We start from the raw sequence: 27,777 nt of genomic DNA on the forward strand, positions 1-27,777 counted from the left end.
TCCTGATGTGCATTGTCAGTGGGCAGGACACCCCACTGAGCCCACACATTCACTGGAGAGCAAAGACTTTTGCTTATTTGTTAAATTTCTGAAATGCATCGTGATAATAAATTCTGTTTTACAGTACTGCTAATACGGTCAACTCTAACCGTAAATTAATTCCTCTTCTGCTCCTTAGGGCCCTTGGTCATGGTGCTTTTGGTGAAGTTTATGAGGGTCACGTGGTTGGAATTAGTGGAGAGTCTGTCCCTTTACAAGTGGCAATCAAGGTTAGTCATGGAATTTTCAAAGATTTGTTCTTCTATTATCTGTCACTTACCATTGTCCTCCAGTTGTAAGAGTGGGCAGTCATGTTTCTCCAGTAGATTGCAAAGATATTGACTTATAAACCCTTCCATGGTCACTGTCTATGAATGGAAGAGCATAAGACTACCATGACCTATCACGGTCATTATCAAACCACCAGTTGTGTCACAGTTGAGGAAAGACCCTAATGTTACCAACTTTGTCATAGCTAAGGAAGCCATGTAACTGTAATTGTCACAGGGCAGTATCCAATCAGGGACATCAGATCTTTGAACATCATGGCTCTACGTGTATTTTCTTCACCACCATTAGTAAAGCCACTAGGCTGAATTCTGTTGGAAATTGACAAAGGCCGATAGCCGGTGGGACCAGAGACATTGCCAACGACAATAGCAGAATTCTTTGCCATATAGTCCAACACATATGAGTAAAATATTTAAAGGGGTGTGTCCCACGACATAAGGCTGGCAGGGCAGCCTCTGAGAGTCATGCCAAGGGACAGTGCCCAGGCATGACCCTCTTCCCGAGCGATGCAGTCACCAGAGCTCCCCTGGGACATGTGCTAGCCAGGTAAACATCCTGGGAGAGCAGTCACGATTCACATCATTCTGTCCGCATGCCAAAGTGAATGAGTTTTGTAATGGGTGGAGTGTGGGTGGGGATGATTCAGGTGGAGTGGCCTGATAATTAGATATTAATGTATTCAAATAATTTTCCCCATGTTAAGCATCAGGAAATGCATTACCTCATTGACAGGAGGAGGGGGTGGAGAATTGGGAGCAATTGTATCAAGCATTTATGTCACCTTGAAAGGCAATTTGGGAGTTCTGGTGAGATAAGAACATAAGAACATAAGAAATAGGAGCAGGAGTAGGCCATCTAGCCCTTCGAGCCTGCCCCACCATTCAATAAGATCATGGCTGATCTGTCGTGGCTCAGTTCCACATTCCCGCCCTCTCCCCATAACCCTTAATCCCCTCTCTTATCAAAAACCCATCAACCCGCGTCTTAAAAATATTTAGCGAGGCAGCCTCCACCACCTCAACGGGCAGAGAATTCCAGAGATTCACCACCCTTTGAGTGAAGAAGTTCCTCCTCAACTCCGTTCTAAACCGCCTCCCCTTTATCTTGAGGCTGTGCCCCCTAGTCCTACTGTCCTTTCTGAGCGGGAAGAGCCTCTCCACCTCTATCCTATCCATCCCATTCATCATCTTATACGTCTCAATGAGATCTCCCCTCATTCTTCTAAACTCTAACGAGTACAAGCCTAGTTTATTCAGCCTCTCCTCATAGCTCAACCCTCTCAACTCCAGCATCAGCCCAGTAAACCTCCTCTGCACTCCCTCCAAGGCCAAAATATCCTTGCTTAAGTACGGCGCCCAAAACTGCACACAGTACTCCAGCTGCGGTCTCACCAATGCCCTATACAGCCGCAGCAAGACCTCCCTACTTTTATATTCAATCCCCCTCGCTATGAAGGCCAGCATCCCATTTGCCTTCCTGACCACCTGCTGTACCTGCAAGCTGGGTTTTTGCGACTCATGCACAAGGACTCCGAGGTCCCTCTGCACTGTCGCCTGCTGCAGTTTTTCTCCACGTAAGTAATAATCCTTCCTACCATTATTCCTACCAAAGTGGACCACCTCGCACTTGCCAACATTAAATTCCATTTGCCATTTCCTGGCCCATTCGCCCAGCCTATCTAGATCCTTCTGTAGACTCTCCACACCCTCCGCGCAATTTGCCGTTCCACCAATCTTGGTGTCATCAGCAAATTTCGACACCATAGGCTCAGTTTCCTCCTCCAGATCATCTATATAAATGGTAAATAGCTGAGGCCCCAGCACCGACCCCTGGGGCACTCCACTAGTCACCAACCGCCAATCCGAATAGCACCCATTGACCCCCACTCTCTGCCTCCTATTTGACAGCCAATCCTCTATCCACGCTAACACCCTACCCCCAACTCCATGTCCCCTGACCTTCTGCAATAACCTCTTGTGAGGTACCTTGTCAAACATAAGAACATAAGAACATAAGAAATAGGAGCAGGAGTAGGCCATCCAGCCCTTCGAGCCTGCCCCGCCATTCAATAAGATCATGGCTGATCTGTTGCTGCTCAGTTCCACTTTCCCGCCCTCTCCCCATAACCCTTAATCCCCTCTCCTATCAAAAACCCATCAACCCGCGTCTTAAAAATATTTAGCGAGGCAGCCTCCACCACTTCAACGGGCAGAGAATTCCAGAGATTCACCACCCTTTGAGTGAAGAAGTTCCTCCTCAACTCCGTTCTAAACCGCCCCCCTTTTATCTTGAGGCTGTGCCCCCTAGTCTATTGTCTTTTTTGAGCGGGAAGAGTCTTTCCACCTCTATTCTATCCATCCCATTCATCATCTTATACGTCTCAATGAGATCTCCTCTCATTCTTCTAAACTCTAACGAGTACAAGCCCAGTTTATTCAGCCTCTCCTCATAGCTCAACCCCTTCAACTCCGGTATCAGCCTAGTAAACCTCCTCTGCACTCCCTCCAAGGCCAAAATATCTTTGCGCAGGTGCGGCGCCCAAAACTGCACACAGTACTCCAGTTGCGGCCTCACCAATGCCCTATACAGCTGCAGCAAGACCTCCCTACTTTTATATTCAATCCCCTTCGCTATGAAGGCCAGCATCCCATTCGTCTTCCTGACCACCTGCTGCACCTGCAAGCTGGGTTTTTGCGACTCATGCACGAGGACCCCGAGGTCCCTCTGCACCGTCGCCTGCTGCAGTTTTTCGCCTCGTAATAGTCCTTCCTACCATTTTTCCTACCAAAGTGGACCACCTCACACTTGCCAACATTAAACATTAAACGCCTTCTGAAAATCAAGAAAGACCACATCCACCGTCTCTCCTCTATCCACCGCCCTAGACACATCCTCGTAGAACTCCAATAAATTCGTCAGACACGACTTCCCCTTAACGAAACCGTGCTGTGTCTGCTCTATCAAGCAATTCCCCTCAAGATGCCTCGCTATTTCCTCCTTGATGACGGATTCTAACATTTTACCTACAACAGATGTTAAACTAACCGGCCTATAATTCCCCGCCTTTTGCCTGGCACCCTTCTTAAACAACAGCGTAACATTAGCCGTTTTCCAATCTTCTGGCACTTCCCCGGAATCCAGCGACGTCTGGAAAATAACCACCAAGGCATCTACTATCACCTCCGCCATTTCTTTCAGAACTCTCGGATGCATTCCATCCGGTCCTGGGGACTTGTCCACAATCAGCCCCTCCAGTCTGTCGAGCACCGCCTCTCTAGTAATAGTAATGTCATCGAGACCCTCCAGTCCTACCACCTTTCCATCTCTAACACCCGGCAAATTATTCACGTCCTCCTCCGTGAAAACCAAAACAAAAAAGTTATTCAAGACCTCAGCCATTTCCCCATCCCCTACCACTAAGTCCCCCTTCTCATCCTCTAAGGGTCCAACGTTCACCCTAGCCAGCCTCTTCCTTTTTTATATTAAGCGCTAGCCCAGCTTCATAGTTTCTCCTACCCTTCTTTATCAATTTCTTTGTCAATCTTTGTTGACATTTAATCCTCTCCCAATCCTCTTCTCGCCCACTACTCTTAGCTACTCTGAACGCCTCCGCTTTTAATTTAACACTTTCCTTCACCTCCTTCGTTCTCCATGGCTTATTACCTCTCCTCCTACGGTCCTTTTTGACCATCGGAATAAATTTCTGCTGAGCACCAAGAAAGATCTCCTTAAAAATCTTCCACTGCTCCTCAGCAGACCTACCTTCCAACGTGCTCCCCCAGTCCACATTCGCCAATTCCTCTCTCATCCTACCGTACTCCCCTCTGTTCAAACAAAGGACGCATGTCCGGGAACCCACTTTCTCCTCCTCCATCTGCATCAGAAACTCCACCATACAATGATCACTCTCCCCAAGAGCATCCTTCACCGCAAGGTCCCTGATTCTACCCACCTCATTACATAACACCAGATCCAAGATAGCTCGCTCCCTCGTCGGCTCCTGCCTGACAAAAGCAGGAGCTAAAATCCTGGTCACTGTAAAGGAAGCAAAGAAAGCCTCTTGACCCTGTCTATAATCTATCTGACGGTCAGAATTTTCTGACTGTCCCACTGCAGTGAACGGAGATTTAGCTTGCCACCAAATTCTCTGTCTTTACTGCAGTGGGAAAGCATGGCATGAATGGTTAATAAGGTCCAATATCTTTGGATGACATATTAGAGTTCTGTGGCCTGCATGGTCCTTGGACAAAGCCATGTTGAGCACGGAAATGCTGAGCATTGACTGAGATTTGGTACAGTGTGTGGAGAGGATAAATGGGGGAGAATCATGGAAATACAACCACCATCGCCCGCCCCCTCCCTACCCCGTCTCCTCTCATTACAACCACCTTGCAATCGATTCGCGGAATAACGTCAGCTCATTAAAGAAAGGGAATAAAAATATTTTTAAAAGTCAGGTTGGGGAAAGTGTGTGGTGAGATTATGTTATCTCATAAAACTACCGCAAGAGAAAAATGAACCAACAAATGGTGGCAGAACTAATGGATACCCAGGTGCCCTTTCTAATCCCACCTTCCTGCATCCATCCCATAGCTCTGCCATTTACCGCACTTAAGGAGCAGATCCAGGTACTTTCTCAATGAATTTAGAGTCTCTGCCTCCACCACCAACTCAGGCAGTGAATTCCAGACCCCCACCACCCTAGATGTGAAAAGGTTATGTCCCCTGTTATACCTACTATCTCTTAGTTTGAATCTATGACTCCTGGTTTTTGAACTCTCTGCCTATGTTCCTCCTGTCTATTTGCACCCTATCCCTCATAATTTTGCATACCTCCATCATGTTGCCCCTCAGCATGTGCCTCTCCATGAGGTTGGTCACTTTCTTATGCATTCAAATCTCTGAGAGTTGAGCTTATCTCTTACAACGTAAATCTCAGTGCCGCAGGAAACTCTGCCAGATGGTCACACAGTTGCAGCAGCAGTGCAGATAATGAACCCCAAAGCCCTTATTCAGTGAGCTCCAAAGCATCACTGAGACTGCCCCCCCCCCAGGAGAAACTGCCCATAGAAACCTCAGCCTCAGACACCTCCACAGCGCACTACTGCTGTGCTCCCTACCCAGTGTCACCAACTACATCCATCTGCAGTTCATGCATCAACGCTGTTGCTCAGTGAGCTAGTCTGGTGTGAGACTACTTAGACACATTCCCCTCTTGACATCCAAGGCTCATGTTGGCTGCTGGGGGTGGTGTCGCAATGCTGGGACCTGTGTGAGACATAAGAGAAGCTGATATGAAGATGGCATGGAGACCCTCATCACCGTGCAGACCCTCATCGCCATGAAGTCCCTCAATGGCGTAGAGACTCTCATTGCCATGGAGACCTCCCCTCAGCACCATGGAGGCCCTCATCCATGGAGGCCCGAATCCCCAGGAGGCCCTCATCCCCTTAGAAGCCCTCATCACCATAGGGACTCTCATCACCATGGAGGCCCTCTTAGTTATGATGGGTGACATCTACAGCCTAACAGTTTGGGAATATCTCGCCTATCATTTATCGCCTGCACCAAGATGCCCAAATAGCAGTCACTGAAGTTTGGAGCTCGCCTGTCCCGGTTCTTCAGGCTGTTTCCTGGCTCCAAAATTCTGGTATTGGAGTGGATGGAAGTTTACAAAGTGTGTGTGGTGAGCTTGCTGCAGTGACATGATAGCTTTGGATGATATTTTCTGCTCTGAATACCGGTGTTGGATTAATCACATACAGGTGATGGCCTATCGCTAGATTATTCAACCAGAAACTCAGCTGATGTTCTGGGGGCCAAGGTTCGAATTCCACCACGGCAGAAGGTGGAATTTGAATTCAATAAAATATACTTGAAATTAAAAATCTCCTGATGTCCATGAAACCATTGTCAATTGTCGGGAGAACCCCGTCCAGTTCACTAGTGTCCTTTGGTGGAAGGAAATCTGCAGTCCTTACCTGGTCTGGCCTACATGTGACTCCAGATCTGCAGCAATGTGGTTGACTCTCAACTGCTCTCTGATACGGCTGAGTGAGCCACTCAGTTCAAGGGCGACGAGGGATGGGCAATAAATGCTGACCAACCAGTCATACCCATGTCCCATGGATGAATTGGTGATCTCACCGATGCTGTGCAAGTGCCAATATGTTGACACTGCGCGGCACCATTCCAAAGGGCCTGACATTCTTGACTGGATGACATGCCTTGTGGTGAAGTTGGGCTAGGGACAGCCAGGGGATTGCTCTGTTGAGGTTCTAGAGAGTAGAATAGTTTGTGAGGCTGCAGAATTGGAGCTCTGCACGTGAGGAGCTGCCCCAAAGCTGGGCTGCCATGCGCCCTTGCAAAGCATGCTGGGACTTGCTGCATTCACCTGACAGAATGCAGCCAATGAATGGGGGGGGTGTAGAGAAAGGCTGGGCTAACAGAGCCTGGTCTTCTCAAGCAGAACATCAGGAGAGCAATAGATTGTACAATGGGCTCGGAGTTTCCAGAGGACTCCTCAGTGCTGGGCCAACATTCACCAAGATAACAACCTATTAGCCAGCAATGACATCAGCAATGACAGTAGATGCTCACAGCTCAAAGTTCAGCCAAATTCTCCAACATTTTTTTTTGAATTCTTGCAGTACCAAGGTGGTGGTGGGGTCGGTTCCAAACCATAATAGATCCCTCGCAACGTTCAGCTCACTGCTGATCGCACCTCACTGCTGGTGTGGGAGATAGCAGACCTGACCACGGCCCAGTCCACCCATCCCCCTCCCCAGCACGAAAATAACGTCAGCAATCACTGCCACATCGGAGGTGACATTGGAAAATCTCCAACTCACAATTCCACCTCAAACACAACTCCCAGCCCATCCAACCTTATAAACATTGATATATTCCCGCAACTCTTTGCATATCTGCATATTCATATCAGTTTTCTATAATTACAGACCCTTCCGGAAATTTGCTCCGAACAAGATGAAATGGATTTCTTGATGGAAGCTTTGATTATCAGGTAATGGTGATAATTCTTCTTCATTGACTTTTGATCTCTTGACTGGCATTTCTCAATATCTTCACAGGTTACTGATAACAGATCAGAAATATCAGTCACGGGGAGGCAATGGCCTAATGGCATTATCACTAGACAATTAGTCCAGATATTCAGCTAATGTTCTGAGTTCGGATTCCACCACGGCAGATGGTGGAATTGAAATTAAATAAAAAATGTCTGAAATTAAGAACCTACTGATGACCATGAAACCATTGTCAATTGTTAGAAAAACCCATCTGGTTCACTAATGCCCTTGAGGAAGGGAGTCTTACCTGGTCTGGCCTACATGTGACTCCAGAACCACAGCAATGTGGTTGACTCCCAACTGCCCTCCAAGGACAACTAGGAATAGATAATAAACACTGGCCATCCACCGATTCTCATGTCCCACGACTGAATAAAATATAAAGTCATGAGGAACTGGGATGGAAAGGTAAATTCAAGGAGTGTTAGTTGGACAATCCTTTAGCTCCATCTCCAGCCAATGCTCACATCTAGTCAGCCACACTGTGAGTGCAGCCTTCAATCTTCATGGCATAAGCTTACCTCCCAAACCTCCCTTTCTATTTCAAGCTACAACCCTCCCCAATTTTATTTCATTCTTTAATTGGATTTATCTAAGTTTTGCTGCTTTTTCTTATTTTCACTGGCAGAGATCCATCCTTTTGGATCTTTATCTACACCAGCCTTGCACATGCCCTTTGTTATTAGTCTTGTCACAAGACTGACAGTCCTGGCCAAGCCTGCTACAAAGGACTGTAACAAAATGGCCTCCAGCACCATCACAGTGGAGTATTTATTGATGCACTCAAAGGCCCAAAACAAACGAAAGCCCCGTGAATGTAAAACAACAAGCTCCCCTGTTAATTTCTGCAAAACCGTGAGATGGATGAAAAGTTTCATCCAACCAATGCAGTGGAGGGAGATGAAATTGTCAATCGTTTTAAATATGAGTTGTTTGGAGATAAGGGAGAAGGCACTGTAGGGAAAAAAATGGTCATCATGACAAAATGGTGATAACACTAAAAATACTATATTCTGGACATTAAATATCCTGGATTTTAAAATAACCAGCGAATCAAGAAGGCAACTCACTGACTTAGGAATGGGAAATAAAACCGCTGCCCTTGTCAGTGACACCCACATGAGAAATGAAAAGATGGCCTGGGAAAAGAATTTTACAAACTGCATGACAGTACCACCCATAATCAGCATTCTGGTTTGGTAATCTATAACTATGAATAACAACTGCTGAGGAGTTAGAAATATCAACACATAAAATTAGCAGAAGTTGAGAAACAGCGTCAAAAAGCTGACTGCTCAAAAGAGGTTCTGAATATAGTCTCAGGAAATGCAAAGACAAAGGTCAGAACTTTACAGAGCGAGAGTGGGTGTGAATTTGTGCGAGAAGTGGTCAAGCTTGTGTCCTGACATCAAAGCACTCTTGCGCAGTAGTTCAGCTGGCGGATGTGGGTAAAAGGCTGGAAGTTTGTCAGCCAACAATTGAAGGGCAATTCAGCTCATTAAACATGCAGTTGACCCTGAGTCGACCTGGCCCGTACAGTTTTGTGCTTGACATACAGGCCAATTGGCCTAACGGTGTTCACATATTTTCACCATTCCCAATTCAGGGCAGGATAAATGTCCAGGATGAGACAGAATGAAAGAACATGTTTAAGGGTTTGGGTGTTGTGTGTCGTGCTACCAGTTGCTTGATTCTGTAGTATGTATAGAGTTTGCAGCATTTTCTTGGTGAAAATGTCATTGGGACAATACTGCAGTTCCTGAGGCAGCCGTCAGCCTTCAGAGAGCAGCTTGCAAACTCCCGCCTTCACTGTCACTTCTCTCCGAGCCCACCCTCTTTCCACTCTCTGCTGTAGTGATAAGCCTTTCAGAGGGTACGTTTCACACTGGCTGGTTCCGTGCTTATTGCGGCTGGAAGCACATTTTATGGGGAACGTGCGCCCAATGGGTGACAAATTCAAGCCAAGGGATTATGGAATAGATTGAGGGTGACTCAATGTGTCTTGAATCAACAAAGGGCTTTATTATCGAAGAACAAGAATAATACATATGTACGACAAGGTCAGACTATATTACAATGCGACCACTCTACTTGACTCTCTGGCCTCAACTGAGAGCCCCTTCTTGACCTGTGGTGGGTGACCTCCTGCTGACTGGCTCAGCTTCCCGTCAGGGCCATCCATAGAGTCCTCACCAATCATGTGGCCATCTGGCAATGCCCTCCTTTAAAGGGCCACACAAGTTAGACTGAGAGTGCAGTGGGACAGAAGCTTATCATGATCCACATTTCAGGTATAATCACCGTCTCATTAATTCAACTGTATTACACAGGAATGCAGTTAGCAACGTCAGTGAGAATTAAAGACAGAAGGATTAGTTTCTTTGGGTTTGTCCCCCCCACCCTCCCCACTCCCATCCGCAATCCCTCAGGACGTTTCCATTTTTTGACACCTGATTTTGTGCCATATATTTACTTTTGGGAGCCTATCATAATTCTTGATTTTTTTGAATGAAGAACGCACCCTCGTGCAGCTTCATAGAATCCCCACAGTGCACAAGAGACCATTCAGCCCATCGAGTCTGGGCCCACCCTCTGACAGAGTATCTTACCCAGGCCTTCTCCCCATGTCCCATACCCATAACCCCACACATTTACCACGGCTAATCTATCTAATCTATGCATCTTCGGTCACCATGGGACAATTTTTTTAACCAAGGCCAATCCACCTATCCTGCACATTTGTGGGAGGAAACCAGAGCACCTGGAGGTGACTGATGCAGACATGGGGAGAACGTGCAAACTCCACACAGACAGTGACCCAAGGCCCGAATTGAACCTGGGTCCCTGGTGCTGTGAGACAGCAATGCTAACCACTGTATCACTGTGTTGCCCCATCTTGTTGTTACATTTCTAGGACTCAGCAGTCCATAAGGAATGAAATCACAGAATTCCATCTGCCTGGGTTTCCTCCAGGTAGTCTCGTTTCCTCACACACTCCAAAAATATATGGGTTATGTTGATTGGCCATGCTAAATTACCCTAGTGTCAGTGAGACTAACAGGGTAAATTTGTGGGGTTTGGGGGATACGGCCTGGTTGGGGTTGTTGTCGGTGCAGGCTCGATGGGCTGAATGGTCTTCTGCTGCACAGTAGGGGTTCTATGAATTGACAGTGTAAAAGAAACCCAATACTGCGCTGTCAATTAGCCTCGCTCTTCTGTTCTTTTCCCTTAACCCGACTCAAAAGAAATGTCTCTTCATCTCTACTTCTTTTACTAATTACTTTAAACATGTGTCCTTAGCTTACCAATCCTTCTGCAGTGGAAACCGTTGTAGGCAAGGGATTTGTTAAACAAAGTGGTTGTAAGGAGTTCATCTACATTTATACAGAAACAATCCATACAAAAATAATACATTTAGTCTAGATGAGAGATCCCATGAAAGTGAAGTAATATTCCATTGGATATTTTTCCAATTTATCTTGATCTGTACTTATTGTTCAGAACTCTTTGTATTTTGATGATTTGTCTTTTGCCTGTTGCTTTCGTAAACAGCAAGTTCAACCATCAGAACATTGTCCGATGTATCGGTGTGAGTCTCCAAGCTTTGCCTCGGTTTATCCTCCTGGAGCTAATGACTGGAGGAGACATGAAGACTTACCTCCGTGAAAACAGGCCAAAAGCTGTAAGCAGAAAAGTGAATTCTTGTAATATTCTTTGCATGGTATCCCACGAGGCCATAGAGCAAAGAGGCAGGGCCCAGATTAGGACCAGGCCTGAAAACAGAGATAAGCATAGGGATGTACACACAATGAGTCAACAAAGATGTGCAGGTTAGGCTGATTGGCCATGCTAAATTGCTCCTTAGTGCCCCGGGATGCATGGGTTAGAGGGATTAGTGGGGTAAATACGAAGAGTTATGGGAATAGGGCCTGAGTGCTATTGTTGTTGATGCAGACTTGATGGGCCAAATGGACTTCTTCTGCACTGTAGGATTTTATGATTCTATGAACACTGCCTCATAGGAAACACATCATTAATGCTGATTTGCCACTTATTCCCTATCAGGCATTAAATCTGCACATTAGGATCAAATGGGTTGTCTGTTGTCTGTATATACTCAGCAGCAGTGCATCAGACATCATAGGGACATAGGAATAGGAGGAAGCCGTTTAACCTCTTGAGATTTGCCCCAGACTGGATCATGGCTGATCTGTACTTCAACTCCATTCACTCTAGTTTAGTCCGATATCCCTTACTGTCCTTAACCAGCACTCTGGATCTCAGCCTTGAAAGATCCAGGCTGGAATTCTCCAACCATTTCCCAAGGGTGGGATTCTCTTGTCCTACCCTGAGCTTACCACATGGGCTTGGACATGGTCCAGGTTGACATGCACCATCCATACTGATTGAAGATCCTAGCCAGCATAGGAATGGAGTCTCAATAATTGTCAGTCATTGGCCTGAATTTGCTGACCTGTGAGACACAGTAGGCAGGTGATCTCACCCGAGGCACCCCCATTGAAACCCAACATGGGGTCAGGTACGTGGTGGCCAGTGGCACCAAGTTCTGTGCCGGTCCGTCTCCAATTCAAACCCCGCATAATTTAAAAACCCTGGATTATGTTTAAAAGAAAGAAAACGAGAGGAAGGCTTGTATTAAATTTGAGAGATTTAAAGTAAGACCCACTGCACCATCAATAAAATATTACACACAATAAAATATCTCTCCTTTCGTGTAGGAATCTGAGACTTCCAGATTTCCATCTCGACTAAGTCATATAAGAACATAAGAACATAAGAAATAGGAGCAGGAGTAGGCCATCCAGCCCTTCTCACGCCCCCTACTCCCTCTATTATTGGGACATCCTCGGCCTCTTCCCTTACATGTAAACTCTCCTTAACTTTAGACCTCGTAAGGTCACCTACCCTCACACCCTCCCCCCCCCCTAATTAGTTTAAAGCCCTGTCTACAGTCCTCTTCACTCGATTCGCCAGCACTCTGGTCCCAGCACGGTTCAGACCAACCCCATCCCGCCCGAACAGGTCCCACCTACCCCAATACTGGTGCCAATGCCCCATAAATTCAAACCCATTCCTCCCACACCAATCCCTGAGCCACCCATTCACTTCCTTAATCCTGTCAACCCTACGCCCATCTGCACACGGTTCAGGCAGTAGCCCAGAGATAACCACCTTGTCGGTTCTACTTTTTAATTCCATTCCAAGCTTTTCATACTCCCTCCCCAGATCCTCAGTCTGCATTTTGCTTACGTCGCCGGCACCCACATGTACCACAACGACCGGATTCTCACCCTCCCACTCCAGGTTCCTCTGCAGCCCAGCTGCGACATCCCGTACCCGAGCACCAGGCAGACAACACATCCTTCTGTGCACTTTGTCATTGTGACAAAGGACAGTGTCAATACCCTTCACCCCACTATCCCCAATCACTACTACGTTCCTTTTCCTTTTCTCTTTGCCTATGTCCTGCTGCAGCACTGTACCGTGTGCAATTCCTGGCTACTTAGCTGTTGTACAGAAGCTATTTCACCACAACAGAAGAAAGACTTGCAATTTTACACAATCACTCCCTTTGTTTATGAACTGCATCCCAACTTCCTGAGAAAGTCACTCCACGTCGTGTCCTGTGAACTTTTGAGCTAAAATGGCGAATATAGCATTACCGAAACATTGGGCTCGATTCTCCCATTGCGACGCGCTAAGGTTTTAGCGCGTCAGATTGGGAGATGCCGCGTGTTAGCCATTTTGTGGGATTCGCACATGTGTCGGGAACGCATGCGCATCTCCCACTGCCGGAAAGCAGACGCAGTAGGGACCACGCTGGAAACCGACGGGAGGACAAAGGAAGTGATTTAAAACTATTTGTAATGGAATTTAAATGTGATTATCAGGTCCGGAACTGAATTCTCCCCACTTTCGGGGAACTAGTGGAAGACTCTGCTGGAGTGAAGGGGGAGCAGTTGAGCCCCCCCCCCCCACCAAATGGTCAGATGGCGGGCAGTGGTGCCGCCTGGGCTTGGGCCAGCCTGTACCCCCGGCACTGTCCACTGGGCATCGGGCACTGCCAAGGGGTGGGGCCTATTGTGGGCAGGGCTTTGGGGGTGATCAGTGGGGGTGGGGGGTGTCCCACTGCCACTCTGCATGGGGATTGGTCTGGGCTGGAAGGAGCACAACAATTGGGGTGGGCTGGGAGGGGTTGTGTGGGCCTGCATCCATCCCGTGGGTGGGGTCTGGCTTCTGGGGAGGGGTCTGCCGGGTTGGGGGGAGGTGGCAGGGATTGTCACTGCTGGGAGAGGAGTGCTGGAGATCAGGGCACTCCGGGGGGGGGGGGGGGGGGGGGGGGTGGGAGGTCGGGGCTGGCCCGGGAGTGCTCGTGGAGCTGCGATTGGGCTGTGGGGGGGGATGAGCGGGGCGGTTGTAGGGGCAACACTGTGGGGATCCTGTGGTGATCGAGCTGTAAGAAGTCTGACAACACCAAGTTTGAGTCCAACCAATTTATTTGGTAGTAAACTCACATCGGTTGGACTTAAACCTGGTGTTGTCAGACTTCTTACTGTGTTTACCCCAGTCCAACACCAGCACCTCCACATTGTGATCGAGCTGGCCAGCAAAGGGCAGGCTAGCAGATCAGGGCCACTGCACATGCGCTGAGTTCCAGAACTGTCAGACTTTGATGTGAATAGGCCCTGCCCACCACACCCCCCCCCCACCCCCCCCACACCCCCCCCCCCGAGCTTTTAATAATATTCACGATTGTGACCCCTGCATTATACACAGCGTGGGAGGCTCGAGTCTAAATTCCCACTGAAAAAACCAGCATGAATTAAACCATTTTTCCCACCAATTCAGCACTTAGAAATTCTCTTGGGAGAATCGCCCCCATTGTGTTTAAAGTACAGCAACTGACCATCAAACCAAATGGTCCGCATTAGTATTTATGTTTCGGATGAATTTCCTTCTGCTCTGAATCATCTAAGCCTATCTCGTTTCCTCCAATTGCTTTCTCCCTCGTGAATATATCAATCTTCTCCTTGAACCCATCATTTGTCTGAACTCCACATTCTAAGCATTCGATGAAATAAAGAAGTTTCCCTGCATCTCCTTAGTGCCTGTTTTATCATTAGGGTCTCTGATTTTAAACTGTCTCAGAAGTAGAAACAACCTGTATAATCTTACCAAGCCACTTTAGAATTTTAAAAATCTCTATCAGGTCAAGCCTCCATCTTCTCTATTCCAGGGACAATTGCCTCAGCTCTGTACAGTCTTTCCTGATAACTGTAACCATCAGTTTTTTGTAAATTCTTTTTGCCTGTCATCTAATGCCTCGCAATCCCTTTTGTAATATGTTTTCAATGTGTAGTCTGTGCAAGGATAACATCTTTTTGTCAATGGATGGCAGTAAATGATTTGAAATGCTAGGAGGCCTTTAAATATGTGTCTCATACTTAGACCAATTTGAGTGGACCAGTTATTATTTATAACTCAATTTCAGACCCAGACATCTACACTGACAATGCTGGACCTTCTGAACATGGCCAAGGACATCGCTTGTGGCTGCAAATATCTGGAAGACAATCATTTCATTCACAGGTTAGTCATGAACTTCAATAATTTGGATAGAAGAAAATATTGTTTTGCGTAGTTACACACATTGGGGGAGACTCTCTGTTCGCAGTGGGAGCCATTGTGAGTGAGAATGGAAAAATTGGAGTTCCAGCCAAGACCCCATTCATTCCCAAAGGCAACGGTAAATCCCAGCCACAAGTGGAGGATTTTGGCCATTGTATGTACTGTAGCAGTGCCAATAATTTGACTAGAACTACAGCCATTATTATTGCTAATCAATGTGTTGGTGGCAGTGTTACTTGATTCTGTTTCTCGGTTTGTTCTTCTCAGGGACATTGCAGCAAGGAATTGTTTGCTAACCTGCAGCGGACCCAGGCGAGCAGCCAAAATTGGAGACTTCGGGATGGCACGAGATATTTACAGGTACATCAGAAGTCTTTGTGTCAAAAGCTGAGCTGCCACTTTCCAATTGAAGACCTGGCTAGTTCAAAAATGCTTTGATGCCACACTGTGGCAATTGCCATCCCACTATTGGGCACCAACTCCTTGTGCCATTTGCCCCTGAGCCAAAAAGCAACATTTTGCATGGATTGTGGCATCTACGACAGCCTTGGACATAGTTAACCACACCATGGTCCTCCAACACTTCTCTTCCGTTATCCCAATGCCCTCTCATCCTGATCCCACCTCCTACTGGAGTCTCCCAATAATCTACCCTGCACCCCCGCTAATTGTCATCTATGTGCTGCACCAACTGACAACCGTAACACCCTGAGGGTGAGTTAAAATGGCAACAATGGGACTTGGATCCCTCAGTTGGGTGGAAGGCTCAGTTTTGAGAGCTGCCAGCCAATCTGATCGGCCAGTAGCACCAAATTTCAGTAACAGGCATTGGCAGGACAGAGAGCAGGACTAGAAAGAAAAGAAGTTGGATGCCACTGCCAGATAAGTTGGGCCCTTTTTGGGCAGGGAGGGAGGGAGCGGGGCAACGAACGGAGGGTAGGGTGGGTGGGAAGCCAGGTAGGAGGGAATCAAGGTTGGGGGAGGCAAGTATCATCATGGTGCCCCTAATACATAGAGGACAACTCCAAAGATCGCACTCCCATCCCATCCTTCCCACCTTTTAAACACGTGTGTTTAAAAATATGACCTACCCACTCCCAGCTGCTTTTCATGCCAACCATGTTATGGTGTGGGCATCATATTATCTGCCTTATTAACAACCTCAATTGACCCTCAGTTATTTATATCCAAATGGTGGGAGGGTTGTTGATTTCAGTGCCCTCCCACCTACCTTGTTAAGCGGGACAGCTCGTGGATGGACAGGAGGGTGGGCTTACCACCTCTTGTATTTTACATGTCAACACCCCCCTCCCCCCCACCCCCCACTTTTGTTGGAAACATGCCCAATGGGAGAGCCCTAAAGTCCAGCCCTATGTAAAAAGGCACCATATAAATTCAGGTCAGTATTTCTATGGAAAGAAGTTATCTTCAAAAGCTTAGCTGATGTAGTTTTTATTGCCTAAAGCTAATTCTAATGTATTTCCGTATCCAGGGCAAGTTACTACAGGAAGGGTGGGCGCGCCATGCTGCCAGTCAAGTGGATGCCTCCGGAAGCTTTCCTTGAAGGAATTTTCACATCAAAGACAGACACATGGTAGTTTCAAAGTTTAAACTTTATTGATTAGTGTCACAAGTCGATATACATTAACACTGCAATGAAGCTACTGTGAAAATCCACTAGTCGCCACACTCTGGCACCTGTTTGGGTACACTGAGGGAGAATTTAGCATGGCTAATGCACCTAACCAGCGAGACTTTTGGACTGTGGGAGGAAACTCACACAGACACGGGGAGAATGTGCAAACTCCACACAGACAGTGACCCAAGGCAGGAATCAAACCCGGGGCTGGCACTGTGAGGCAGTAGCGCTAACCACAGTGCCACTGCGCCGCCCCATGGTAAACTCTGGTAACACAACAGGTTCCTACTGGTAGATTGTTCCTTCAATGTCAGTATCTAAGTCCACTTCTGCAGACCCAGTACATGATCTTACCCTTGGCAGTCTAGCATCCATTAATTGGTGCAGGCTATCTTCAAGGAAGCTCACAGATGTCCAAGATTCCCTGTGCTTCCTACCTCCCATGTATCACTTTTGGGTGTGATTAAATTTCTCAGCCATTGTGTTGAGACAATAAGGATAATAACACAGATATCCAATCATGAGACAAGTATCACAATTTACACTTATTCAGCACCATTAACTTCCTGAAATGTTCCAATGTATTTAACAAAGAAGAATGTTTGTCCTTGGAAAGAATTGAATGCAGCATTAGAGCTGGTGATTGAAAGGGTTAGCGAGACAGAGCAAGAGGTGATAATGGGTGAACTGCCTTTTAGAATCGCCACAGTCTATCTAGTACATCCACAGTGCTGTTAGGGAGGGAGTTTTTTTTATTTGATTTGATTTGACTTATTATTGTCACATGTATTAACATACAGTGAAAAGTCTTGTTTCTTGCACGTTATACAGACAAAGCATACCGTTCATAGAGGAAGAGAGAGTGCAGAATGTAGTGTTACAGTCATAGTAGGATGTAGAGAAAGATCAACTTAATGCTAGGGAGGTCCATTCAAAAGCCTGATGACAGCAGGGAAGAAGGAGGTGGGAGATGAGGTGGAGGGAAGGATGGGGTTAGTGTTGGATGGGGAGAAAAATCTGGTAAATTCCTCTTCAAAACTTTTACGCCCTCCTTGCCTTTGGGTAGAATTTTACAGCCCTGTGATGGTAGGGGCAGGGCTGGAAAATGCAGCGAATGCTCAAAAGTCCATTGACTTGGTGGGACTGGAAAATCCTAGTGGGAAGAACCGTAAAATTCTGCCCAAGCTAATTGAAACTTATCCAAGAGACCACGATCGCTCTGATTAAAATTGCCAGATACTTTCCTCTGAACTCCAACCCAGCCACAAGTATGTACAACTCTTGCTTGTAGAAAAAGAGGTGGAAGAGGGTGAGGTGCTTAAGGAAAGTTTCGGGGAGTAAGGCTATCGGGTAAGACGGGCAATGATTGCCTCGCTATACAAGATTATGGTGAGTAATGTGTGATAATAGGATAGGATCAGGGAAAGCATTGCTTGATTGACAACGCTGGCTCTGATTGCTGCTGTCAATTGCACAATGTTCATTTGCACAAGGTTAAAACATCTGGATGATTGATACTGTTATTGTGCGTACTTTTTTAAGGACTTCTTTAACATAGTGGAAAATATATGAATGTTTTTTAAAGCTTTTTTTACACATCCTATTGCCCCCTTTGGGTTAATTAGTTTTGTAAAGCGTATAGTGGGTCAAGGGCCATGTATTCTCCTGAAGTATTCACTGGGTCAGTTAGCTTGACTGCAAACCATGCCAAGCCCTCCAATCTCCATAGCAACCACTCCACCCCCACTTCCTTTGGCAATGAAGGTCCTGCATTTGTGGGCACTTTCTCCTGAGGCAGAATCGGGGATTTTCCTCCCTTGATGATGAAAATCCAAGACCCAATGTCACATTTACAATCATTGGTTCTACAGTGCTTTTGGACATAGCGAGGGTGTGTAAAGGGCTATATCATTCCAGGTTCCTTCATTCTTCTACTGTAGGTCATTTGGCGTGTTGCTGTGGGAAATTCTGTCGCTTGGATACATGCCATACCCCTGCAAGAGCAACCAGGAAGTCTTGGAGTTTGTAACGAGCGGTGGTAGAATGGACCCACCCAAGAATTGCCCAGGGCCTGTGTAAGTATTTCCAGGAGAAAGATAGAGATGTCAAGCTGGTATGAATTCAAACAGTTGGATACAGCGACAACAACAAATGCACAATCATTAAATACAGGATTGGTAAGACTATTAAATACAGGATGAAAAATACTGGTCAATCCTGATCAATGATTTTGCTAAATAAAAATCAATAATACTGTTAAGTACAGCCTGAGTAATGTTGCTGTATGCAAGCCTGATAATATTGTTAAATACTGGATCTAATAATGTTAGTGTTTGTAGGCACAATAATATTCTAACCACAGGACTTCAGAAGGATGAACCATGCTGTAATCCTTGCCTGGATGGTGATTACTGTCCAGCACCTTCAGGGGGATCGTGTACAAAGGCACAGAGAGAGAGGCAAGGAGTTATGATGTTCTCCATAGCTGAGGAGACCACTCAAGTTCATTCTTGAGATCCGCAGGTGAAAGATCATAGAATCCCTACAGTGGAGAAGCAGGCCATTCAGCCCATCGAGTCTGCACTGACTCTCCAACAGAGGATCAAATCCAGGTCTATCCCCATAATTCCACATATTTACCCACCTAACCCTCCTAACCTACATAAATTGGGACACTAAGGGACAATTTAGCATGGTCAATCCACCTAATCAGAGCAATCGGAGGAAACCCACGCAGACATGGGGAAAATGGGCAGACTCCAGACAGACAGTGACCCAAGACCGGAATCGAACCTGGGTCCCTGGAGCTGTGAGGTAACAGTGCGAACCACTGAAATGATGACTTTGCATGAAGCAGCAAGTCTTGGCAGCATGTACAGAAACGTACCATAGCAAAAGACAGGAGTGGAGAGGGCAAACAAATGGGAAGAAAGACCTACTTCACATGGTGTTAGCCTCAGTGTTACCGCAACACTCTCTTCCCTGATGATAGTCAAGGACTCCAGAGGCATAATCCAGGCCGATACGCTAATGCAGTTCTGTGGGACTGATACACTGCCTGTCTTTCTGATAACATGTTAAACCTCAGGGTATTAAGACCCCAGGGTATTATATGAAGAGGAACAGGGCACATTGCTCGTATTTATTTATTTTTATTTGTTCAGGGGATTTGGGCGTCACCAGCTGGGCCAATATTTATCGCCCATCCCTAATTGCCTTTGAATTGAGCGGTTTGCTAGAATCAGCCACATTGCTGTGTATCTGGAGTCACGTGTAGGCCAGACCGGGTAAGGATGGCAGATTTACTTCCCGAAAGGACACAAATGAAGCAGATGGGTTTTTACAACAATTGACAACATTTGACTTTTAATTCCAGATTTTTATTGAATTCACATTTCACCATCTGCCATGGTGGGATTTGAAGCTGGGTCCCCAAAGCATTAATTGCCCTGGCTGTTTGGATCACTAGTCCGGTGACAATACCACAACACCACTGCCTACTCATTATCACCCATCTCATATCACTAAGACAAATTATCAGGTCATTGTCTTGTCATTGTTTATGGGACCTTGTGTGCAATTTGGCCATTGTATTTCCTACTTCACAAGACTACCACCAAAATCTTGCTAGTGTTTATGCTGGTGGGATCTTATTGTCCTGCTGATGGCACACCTCCCTACCCAGGGCTTCCTGGCAGTGAGGGGTGCACTCAACTGGAAACCCGTTGACGACAGTGGGACTATTGGTTCCCACGGCAGTAAGTGGCATGCCACCTCCCATCAGCACAAAACACCACGAACAGAGAGGAAAGCCCTGCCCTACATCTCAAAATCGTTTTCTAAGGCTATAGGATGTCTAGAGATCATGAAAGTTGTTCTTTTCACAACAATATTTGTTCAAATGGTGGTAAATGGGCCTTGCATTAATTTATCTAATTCCTTTTCTTTAGATATCGGATTATGACCCAGTGCTGGCAACACCAACCTGAACACCGGCCAGATTTCTCTACTATATTGGAAAGAATTAACTACTGTACGCAGGTACGGAGCTGTACATGTACACAATGGAAACGGGGAAGGCCAAAACTTGCAGAATCAGAATCAGCCATCAGTTTTACGCCCCGCTTGAGCTTCCTTCTCTGCGAGGGCTGTTCTCCTGAACTGGGCTCTGTGGCTATTAAAGGATGTTGGGGATTGAGGACGTGGTGACTGTTGAACTTGTTTGAATGAACTTTCTTCATAGAAATGAATTGAATTTAAGGGAATGTAACAGTCGACTCTCGCCCTGTGACCTGGGGAGAGAAAAGTTGTGGGCGGCAACTAAAGGAAGTGTTGGCTCAAAGAGAAAATAAAGCCCAGAAGTTTCAAAGAGCAACAAGGCCCAGCCTAAAATGTGAATCTTTTATTGGGGTAGGGGGATGTCATCCAATCATAGATTGCTTCAAGTGATTGGAGATCTGTCAGCATTCGCCCTGGTCTGAGGATTAGAGTCGTAAAATAAAGACATTAAGAGATCAGAAGCCAGTGTATGTGAACAAGTACATGAATGATTGGTGAACAGGATTGGTGTGAGTTGATATACTTGGAGCAGAATTTTGGATATATTTACGTTTATGGAGGCCAGATAAAAAAAAGACTTGCCTTTATATTATTTGAAGATCTTATGAGCTCACAAAGCTTTGCAGCCAATGAAGTGCTTTTGATGTGCAATCACTGTTGTAATGTGGGAAATGTTCAGTCCAATTTGCTCACAGCAAGCTCCCAACAACAATGTGATAATGAACCGATAATATATTTACTGGTGGCATGGGTCGAAGGATTCATATTGGTCAGAGGACACTGGTAAGAATGTTCACTTCAAAATAGTGCTCGTGGGATTTTTAAAGTCCATTTGTGAGGGCAGGAAGAGCCTGAATTTAACATCTTGGGCAGAATTTTCTCATCCGCCTGCCACGGGAATCGTAGCAGGCAGGACACAGACTACACAAAGGTCTGTTGACCTTGGGCAGAATTTTCTGGTCTTGGGACAAGTGCAGCTGGAAAATCCCACCCCTTGCCTGAAAGAGGGACATTAGGAGGCTGATCAGGAGAGCTTTAGAATGAAAACACCTTAAGAAGGGGGAGAGACAGGAGTTTAAAACTGGGAATATACATTAGGTTTTAATGCTTTGCTTTTTTGCTTTCAGGATCCAGACATCGTCAATACTCTCCTCCCTGTTGAGTATGGACCCATGTCAGAGGATGAAGGAAATATGGTAATGCGTCCCAACAGCTCCAATGACATGACCCCATTGAGGGTCAACCCAAGTATTGCACCCCAAGTTGCCAGTCCGATGTCCGAGTCTTTGCACTCTAGATCAAAGCTTCAACACCCTCAAGAGCTGCCAAAGAGAGAGAGCTTTGGCACCAAGGTAGACAGTGGCCACCAAATGGCCTCAGTTGGTGGCCATTGGCTTTACCAAGATGCCGGGGCCAATCACTACTCTGAAGCCAAATCCCAGCAAGGGCAGAGGCTGAAAAACCAGACCAAAACCTTGTGGAATCCCACCTACGGCTCCTGGGTCTCTGAGAGCTACAACAGACCCGCGGCAGTGTCGGAGGCAGATGGGAAGACCCTGGACACCCCTGAGCGGGAGGATTCAGGCTTAGATTGCAACAGCAGCTCCCCACCAAGCTCCCGGCAATCCCCTTCTCCGGGCAGCCACTACCCAGCCCTGGAAATGGAAGGGCCGGCACTGGTCAAAACGCAGATCTTCCCTTGTGGGAACATAAATTATGCCTATGATGGAATGGGCTACGATTCTGAGGGCACGCAGGTGTCATCCGACGCAAGTGACGAGGACGGTTCCAGGCAGAAGACGCTCAAGAAGGAATTGCACTGCCTTTGCAACCCAGAGAAGTTAGCAAGAGATCGTGACTCAGGCCTGTCACTGTCTGAAGACCTGAGCATCACCCCTGTGTAAAAACCACCAACAATCTGTGGCTGCAGCACATTGCATGAATTGGCCAAGTTCAGTTCACATCTAAGATAAGAAACATTTCCATTTGTCACGTTATCCTTACGGATTGTATTGTAACTTCCTCCAAGGAATCAATGAATCCTGGTGAGGTTCAAGTTAGGACAGGAGAAACCTCATCAAATTGAAATACTGCTGGACCCTAGACAGGACTCTCTCATTTTGCTCATTTTTCTTTGATACTATTGGCTGATAGGAACTGTGCGCAGACCAGAAGATTGACTATTTAACCAAGACTTTGAAGCCATGTCTTGCTGGGTAGTTTCCACAGTTAGCTCCGTAAATCTTCCTCCTTATATATGGTACTCTAAGCTCTTTCCATGTGGAGCAGGCCAGCAAAGAACTGATGAATCTCACTGAACAGAGGGAAGAAGCTCAAGTGCCAGTCAAAGCTAAGATTTGGACCTCTGCACTCACCAGTTAAATATTCTACCCACTGGCAAGAACTGTGGCTTGAACTCATTAATCCATTTTATGGCAGAAATCCAGTTACCCTCTTGTACAGGTTGGGATTATGGTCAAAATTGAAAGGCCAACACTGGAAAACTAAAGCAACACATTCCTCAATTATTAGAACATGTTTTTAAAGAGTTGTCCATCTGAAATCAGTTTTTTCTGTGGTTACCACACTTAGATATCTTTTGGTGATCATTGGTAAGATGTGCATCATATATTCCAGCACACAAAAAAAGCGCATTGGAAAGAAATGTTATTAACAGTGGGTTCACGACGACATGGAATAGATAGTCCGTGATAATCCAGTGGCAGTAAACGAGAGTGTGTTATACTTCCACTCAAAAAAGTGCTGAAACTTGATTTTTATTGTGGTCCTTTTCCAAGACCCATTGACTTGTCTTCTGTAATGTCCTAACTATGTTAGGGGTTGTGGGTTTTACACAGAAAGAGAAGATTTGGTTTGCGCGCACACACATTCAGAATAACACACAACAGCTTTTTATTGAAGACCTGTTCTCTGCTCGGCACAGAGTACAAAACTGGAAGTAAAACAGCAGCCTTTTCAAGCACTCTGGCGACATCACCATCAAATCATGTGATCAGCTGTTAAAGCCATCTGCAACCCCTTTAAATATATAACATCTTTGAAGAGCTTTTTTGTTCTAAGGTAATGTGTCTTGCCAAGAGAAGTGGAGCTAGAGGAATTATTTGAACCATTTGTATCTGAGCATTTATTTGATTTTCCTGTAACACAGCTTGGCACAAGTCCCAGTTCTCCCCCTCCCATTCTCACCCTCCACATTCCCTTCACCTTAACCTCCCACACTATCCTGAGATACTGCCAAGTCTGGTATACAATAGCAAGAGCACCTAAAGACTACAATATTTCTCTTGTTGCAAGATGTGTGAAAAACATGAACTAATTTCATGTGGATCATTCTCACTCCTTTTTTCCTTCTATCTCTAACACTGTTGAAGGTTATTGACTCTTATTTATAAGAAAATGGGAAAAGGCACCATTTATTTAATGCCACATGATGTTTTTCCACACTGGTTATCACAGCAGTGAATTGTATAGCCTCCAGAGAAATCCTGGAGGGCTGGGGACTGGAATTCGACACCATGTTAAATTCTGTGCTACCATTTTGTATTTTCTGTCCTAACATTTCTTTTAGGTCAAACATTGAGGTGAGGGTAGGGCACGGGTGCATTGACTGCCAATAATGAATGAAGATATATGTGCCAATTGTCCACCCTGAGTACCAGTTGTGGAATCTTTTGAACTGTACTGGGTAGTTAAAACACTGTATATTTTAAGATATTAGTTAACAGTAAGTTACAATCTATAAGGTTTTTTTTATTTTTGAAGGTTGTCACTGGTAAAATTTATTGAATGTCTAACATGTTTAACTTAAAGATGCTGATAAGCCTAACTTACCTCAGTCTACTGTGCACTAACAAAGGTGATAATTGGTCTAATTAAAATAACTAAATCCTGTGGATGCAGGGAATCTGAAACGAATGTGGAAAATGCAGGAAATAACCAGCAGCTCAGGCAGCGTCCGTGGAGAGAGAAATAGAGTTCACATTGCAGGTCACCTTTCATCAAGCTTTTGCTCATCTTGGCCCACTAACTCCTTGTGTGGTTCAGTGTCAAACTTTGTTCCATTAGGGCTCTCGTGAAGCACTTTGGGGCATTTCATGACGTTAAGGGTGCTATTCGAAAGCAAGTTGTTGTTGCGGTAATACTAAGCCTTAACCTTCAGCCTATGTGATAAAGACTGTGATTCATGTAACATCGATTGTGATTGGTCTAAATAAGCCTGACAGTCAGCGCATGTTACACAGATTCTGATTGGTCTAAATAACATTTGGTTCATGTAACGTGGATCGTGATTGGTGTACATAAGTCTGACAGGGTTCATGTTACACAGATTCTGATTGGTCTAAATAAGCTTGATACTTCATGGAACATGGATTGTGATTGGTGTACATAAAGTCTGACATGGTTCATGTTACACAGATTCCAATTGGTATAAGAAAGTTTATGCTATTCTTTGGACTGATGATTTTTATTATTCTGCAAACAAAAATCCCAGTTCCGTTACAATATTAACAAGATGCGGTTTCCTTTAAGTTGATTTTTGCAATTTTTCTTTCTCGTAACCTCAGTCCAGAAGAACGCTTCGAATGCTGCATACTTACTTCAGAGTTACAAAGAGAAGTGTATGAAAGGTGATTGATATGTATCTGCCAGCCCTCTCAAAACCTTCACTGATGATTCAGTAGCCGGGATGGAACTGAACCTGGCAGACTGGAGAGGCCCTGTTGGATGCCTTGTTGGCTTCAATCAGGATGTCGGTGGAGTTAAGCAATTAGCTTCAGTCCCTGGGCTGCTCAAGAGGAAACAGCAGCCAGGATCCCTGTTACTGATCACTACCCATACCTAATGTTGGAGGATGCAAGCCTCCAGTGCAGGAGGAGGTGTGGGAATCAGAGAAGATAGGATCGAGCTGGGTTTTTATGGTTAAACAGCACCCCATCCCAGCTTGTGCCGAATGAATGGTTTAAGTTAAAGAGTGGAGGCCTTCCAAAGTCTGCACCCTGACATCAAACTGCAAGCTCAGGAGAGGAGAGGACCAGACTGAGAATGTAATTTTACGTTGACTGGAATCCAAGACTAATCCACTGAAGGATATTTGGCTCATCTTCAGGCTGTGAAGGTACTTTGGTGAATGAGCCAGCCATGTATCAGATTAAATACTCAGAGCGGTTCAATATAGTGTTATACTATATTGAAGACACAACTGAAACAGAAGCATTTCAGATGGAACTAGATATTGTTTCATCAATGGGAAGGTTACTGGATCCAGCCTCCTCATCCTTATTATTTTTTTAAAGCGTTTCATATTTTCAGAAACCAAAATTGTGCAAATTTATCAACAAGATTTCAATTTAACACAGCCTGTACTATTCAGGAGAAGATAGGTAAATGAGAATGTGATCTCCAAGTTCCATGTTTGGATTGCAAACTATTCTAATTCAGAATTGTATCACTGTTCCTTCATCATTGCTGGTACTAAATCCTGGGACCCCTACTGAGCAGCACTGTGAGAGTATGTCTAGCATAGGGACTGCATCAGTTGAAGAAGACGGCTCATCGCCACTTTCTTAAGACAGCGAGGGATGCAGAGTAAATGCCATCCGTACCAATGATGTTCATGTCCTCTCAAGAAGACTGCTGTCCATTGATCCTTGCTAGAAAGCAAGCACGTGTGAAAATTTGGGGAAATTTAGGGTTTAATTTGGTGGTGATGCCCTTGTGGAGGAATAGTCAGGTGTCAGCTAATGCCTCAGCTCCTACAAGCTGAACAATGCCAGAGAGGGTGAGCATTATCTGTGAAACCACTACAACTCCATGAGGGTTTGATAAGGAAATATGAATGGCACATGGGCTCATGTAACATTCCTACTGATAAATTCAAGCCTGGTAGATTGGTGAACCCTTGCTCCCATGGTGACTGATCACCAAACTGACAATGGTTTCATGGTCACCAAGTATCTCTCCATGAGCTCAAATGGAATTTATTCCCCATCCAGGACAAAGCAGCCCGCTTGATTGATACCACATCTATAAACATCCATTCCCTCCACCACCAGCGCTCAGTAGCAGCAGTGAGTACTAGCTACAAGTTGCATTGCAACAATTCATCAAAGATCCTTAGACAGTACCTTCCAAACCCAAGACCACTTCCATCTAGAAGGACAAAGGCAGCACCATCTACAAGTTCCCCTCCAAGCCATTCACCATCCTGATTTGGAAATATATCGCCTTTCCTCGCAGTCGCTGGATGAAAATCCTGGAATTCCCTCCTTAGTGGCACTGTGGGCGAACCCACAGCATGTGGACTGCAGTGTTTCAAGAAGGCAGCTCACCACCACCTTCTCAAAGGCAATTGGGATAGGCAATAAATGTTGGTCTAGCCAGCAACGCCCATGACCCACAAATGAATTAAATAAAAACAAATTCTATTTGGCTAATATTTATCTCTGTACTGATGTCACCATAACACATTCTCTTATCACTATCATATTGCTGTTGTGGGATCTTAATGTGCAAAAATTGGCTGCTGCATCTTGTACATCACAAAGCGACTACACTTCAGAAGTACAATGGCAGAGTGATTAGCATGGCTGCCTCATAGCGCCCGGGACCCAGGTTCGATTCTTCTGGCCTTAGGTGACTGTGTGGAGTCTGCATGTTCTCCCGTGTCTGCGTGGGTTTCCTCCGGGTGCTCCAGTTTCCTCCAACAGTCCAAAAATGTCCAGGTTAGGTGGATTGGCCATGCTAAATTGCCCCTTAGTGTCCCAAGGTGGGCGGGTTAGATGGATTGGCCATGTGAGTGCATGGGATTACAGAGAAAATGGGATGGGTGGGTAGGAGCGGGGGGGGAGAGGGTGAATGGGTAGTGTACTCTGTCACCAAGTTGGTGCAGACTTGATGGGCTGAGTGACCTCTTCTGTACTGTAGGGATTTTATGCTTCTATGAATTGATATATCCTGAGTCACAGTATAAATACTTTCTTTTAATAAGAG

At 45.7% G+C, this 27,777-nt stretch overlaps 1 protein-coding gene across 1 annotated transcript in view; it reads left to right on the top strand.

The window, feature by feature from the left end:
- The window catches only part of ltk (leukocyte receptor tyrosine kinase), a 172,911-nt gene extending 149,898 nt beyond the window's left edge, over positions 1-23,013 (top strand). The window contains exons 13-21 of the mRNA XM_080203025.1: positions 179-269; positions 7,290-7,354; positions 10,971-11,100; positions 14,932-15,029; positions 15,336-15,428; positions 16,561-16,662; positions 18,648-18,782; positions 20,658-20,748; positions 21,894-23,013. Of these exons, the coding sequence (XP_080059151.1) occupies positions 179-269; positions 7,290-7,354; positions 10,971-11,100; positions 14,932-15,029; positions 15,336-15,428; positions 16,561-16,662; positions 18,648-18,782; positions 20,658-20,748; positions 21,894-22,670 (1,582 nt within the window). The 3' untranslated portion in view covers positions 22,671-23,013. The remainder of the gene's footprint in view (positions 1-178; positions 270-7,289; positions 7,355-10,970; positions 11,101-14,931; positions 15,030-15,335; positions 15,429-16,560; positions 16,663-18,647; positions 18,783-20,657; positions 20,749-21,893) is intronic.
- The last annotated feature ends 4,764 nt before the right edge of the window (positions 23,014-27,777 follow it).

The sequence above is a fragment of the Carcharhinus amblyrhynchos genome, chromosome 14, assembly GCF_965287045.1.
Source record: "Carcharhinus amblyrhynchos chromosome 14, sCarAmb.v2.hapA, whole genome shotgun sequence".
Lineage (NCBI taxonomy): Eukaryota > Metazoa > Chordata > Chondrichthyes > Carcharhiniformes > Carcharhinidae > Carcharhinus > Carcharhinus amblyrhynchos.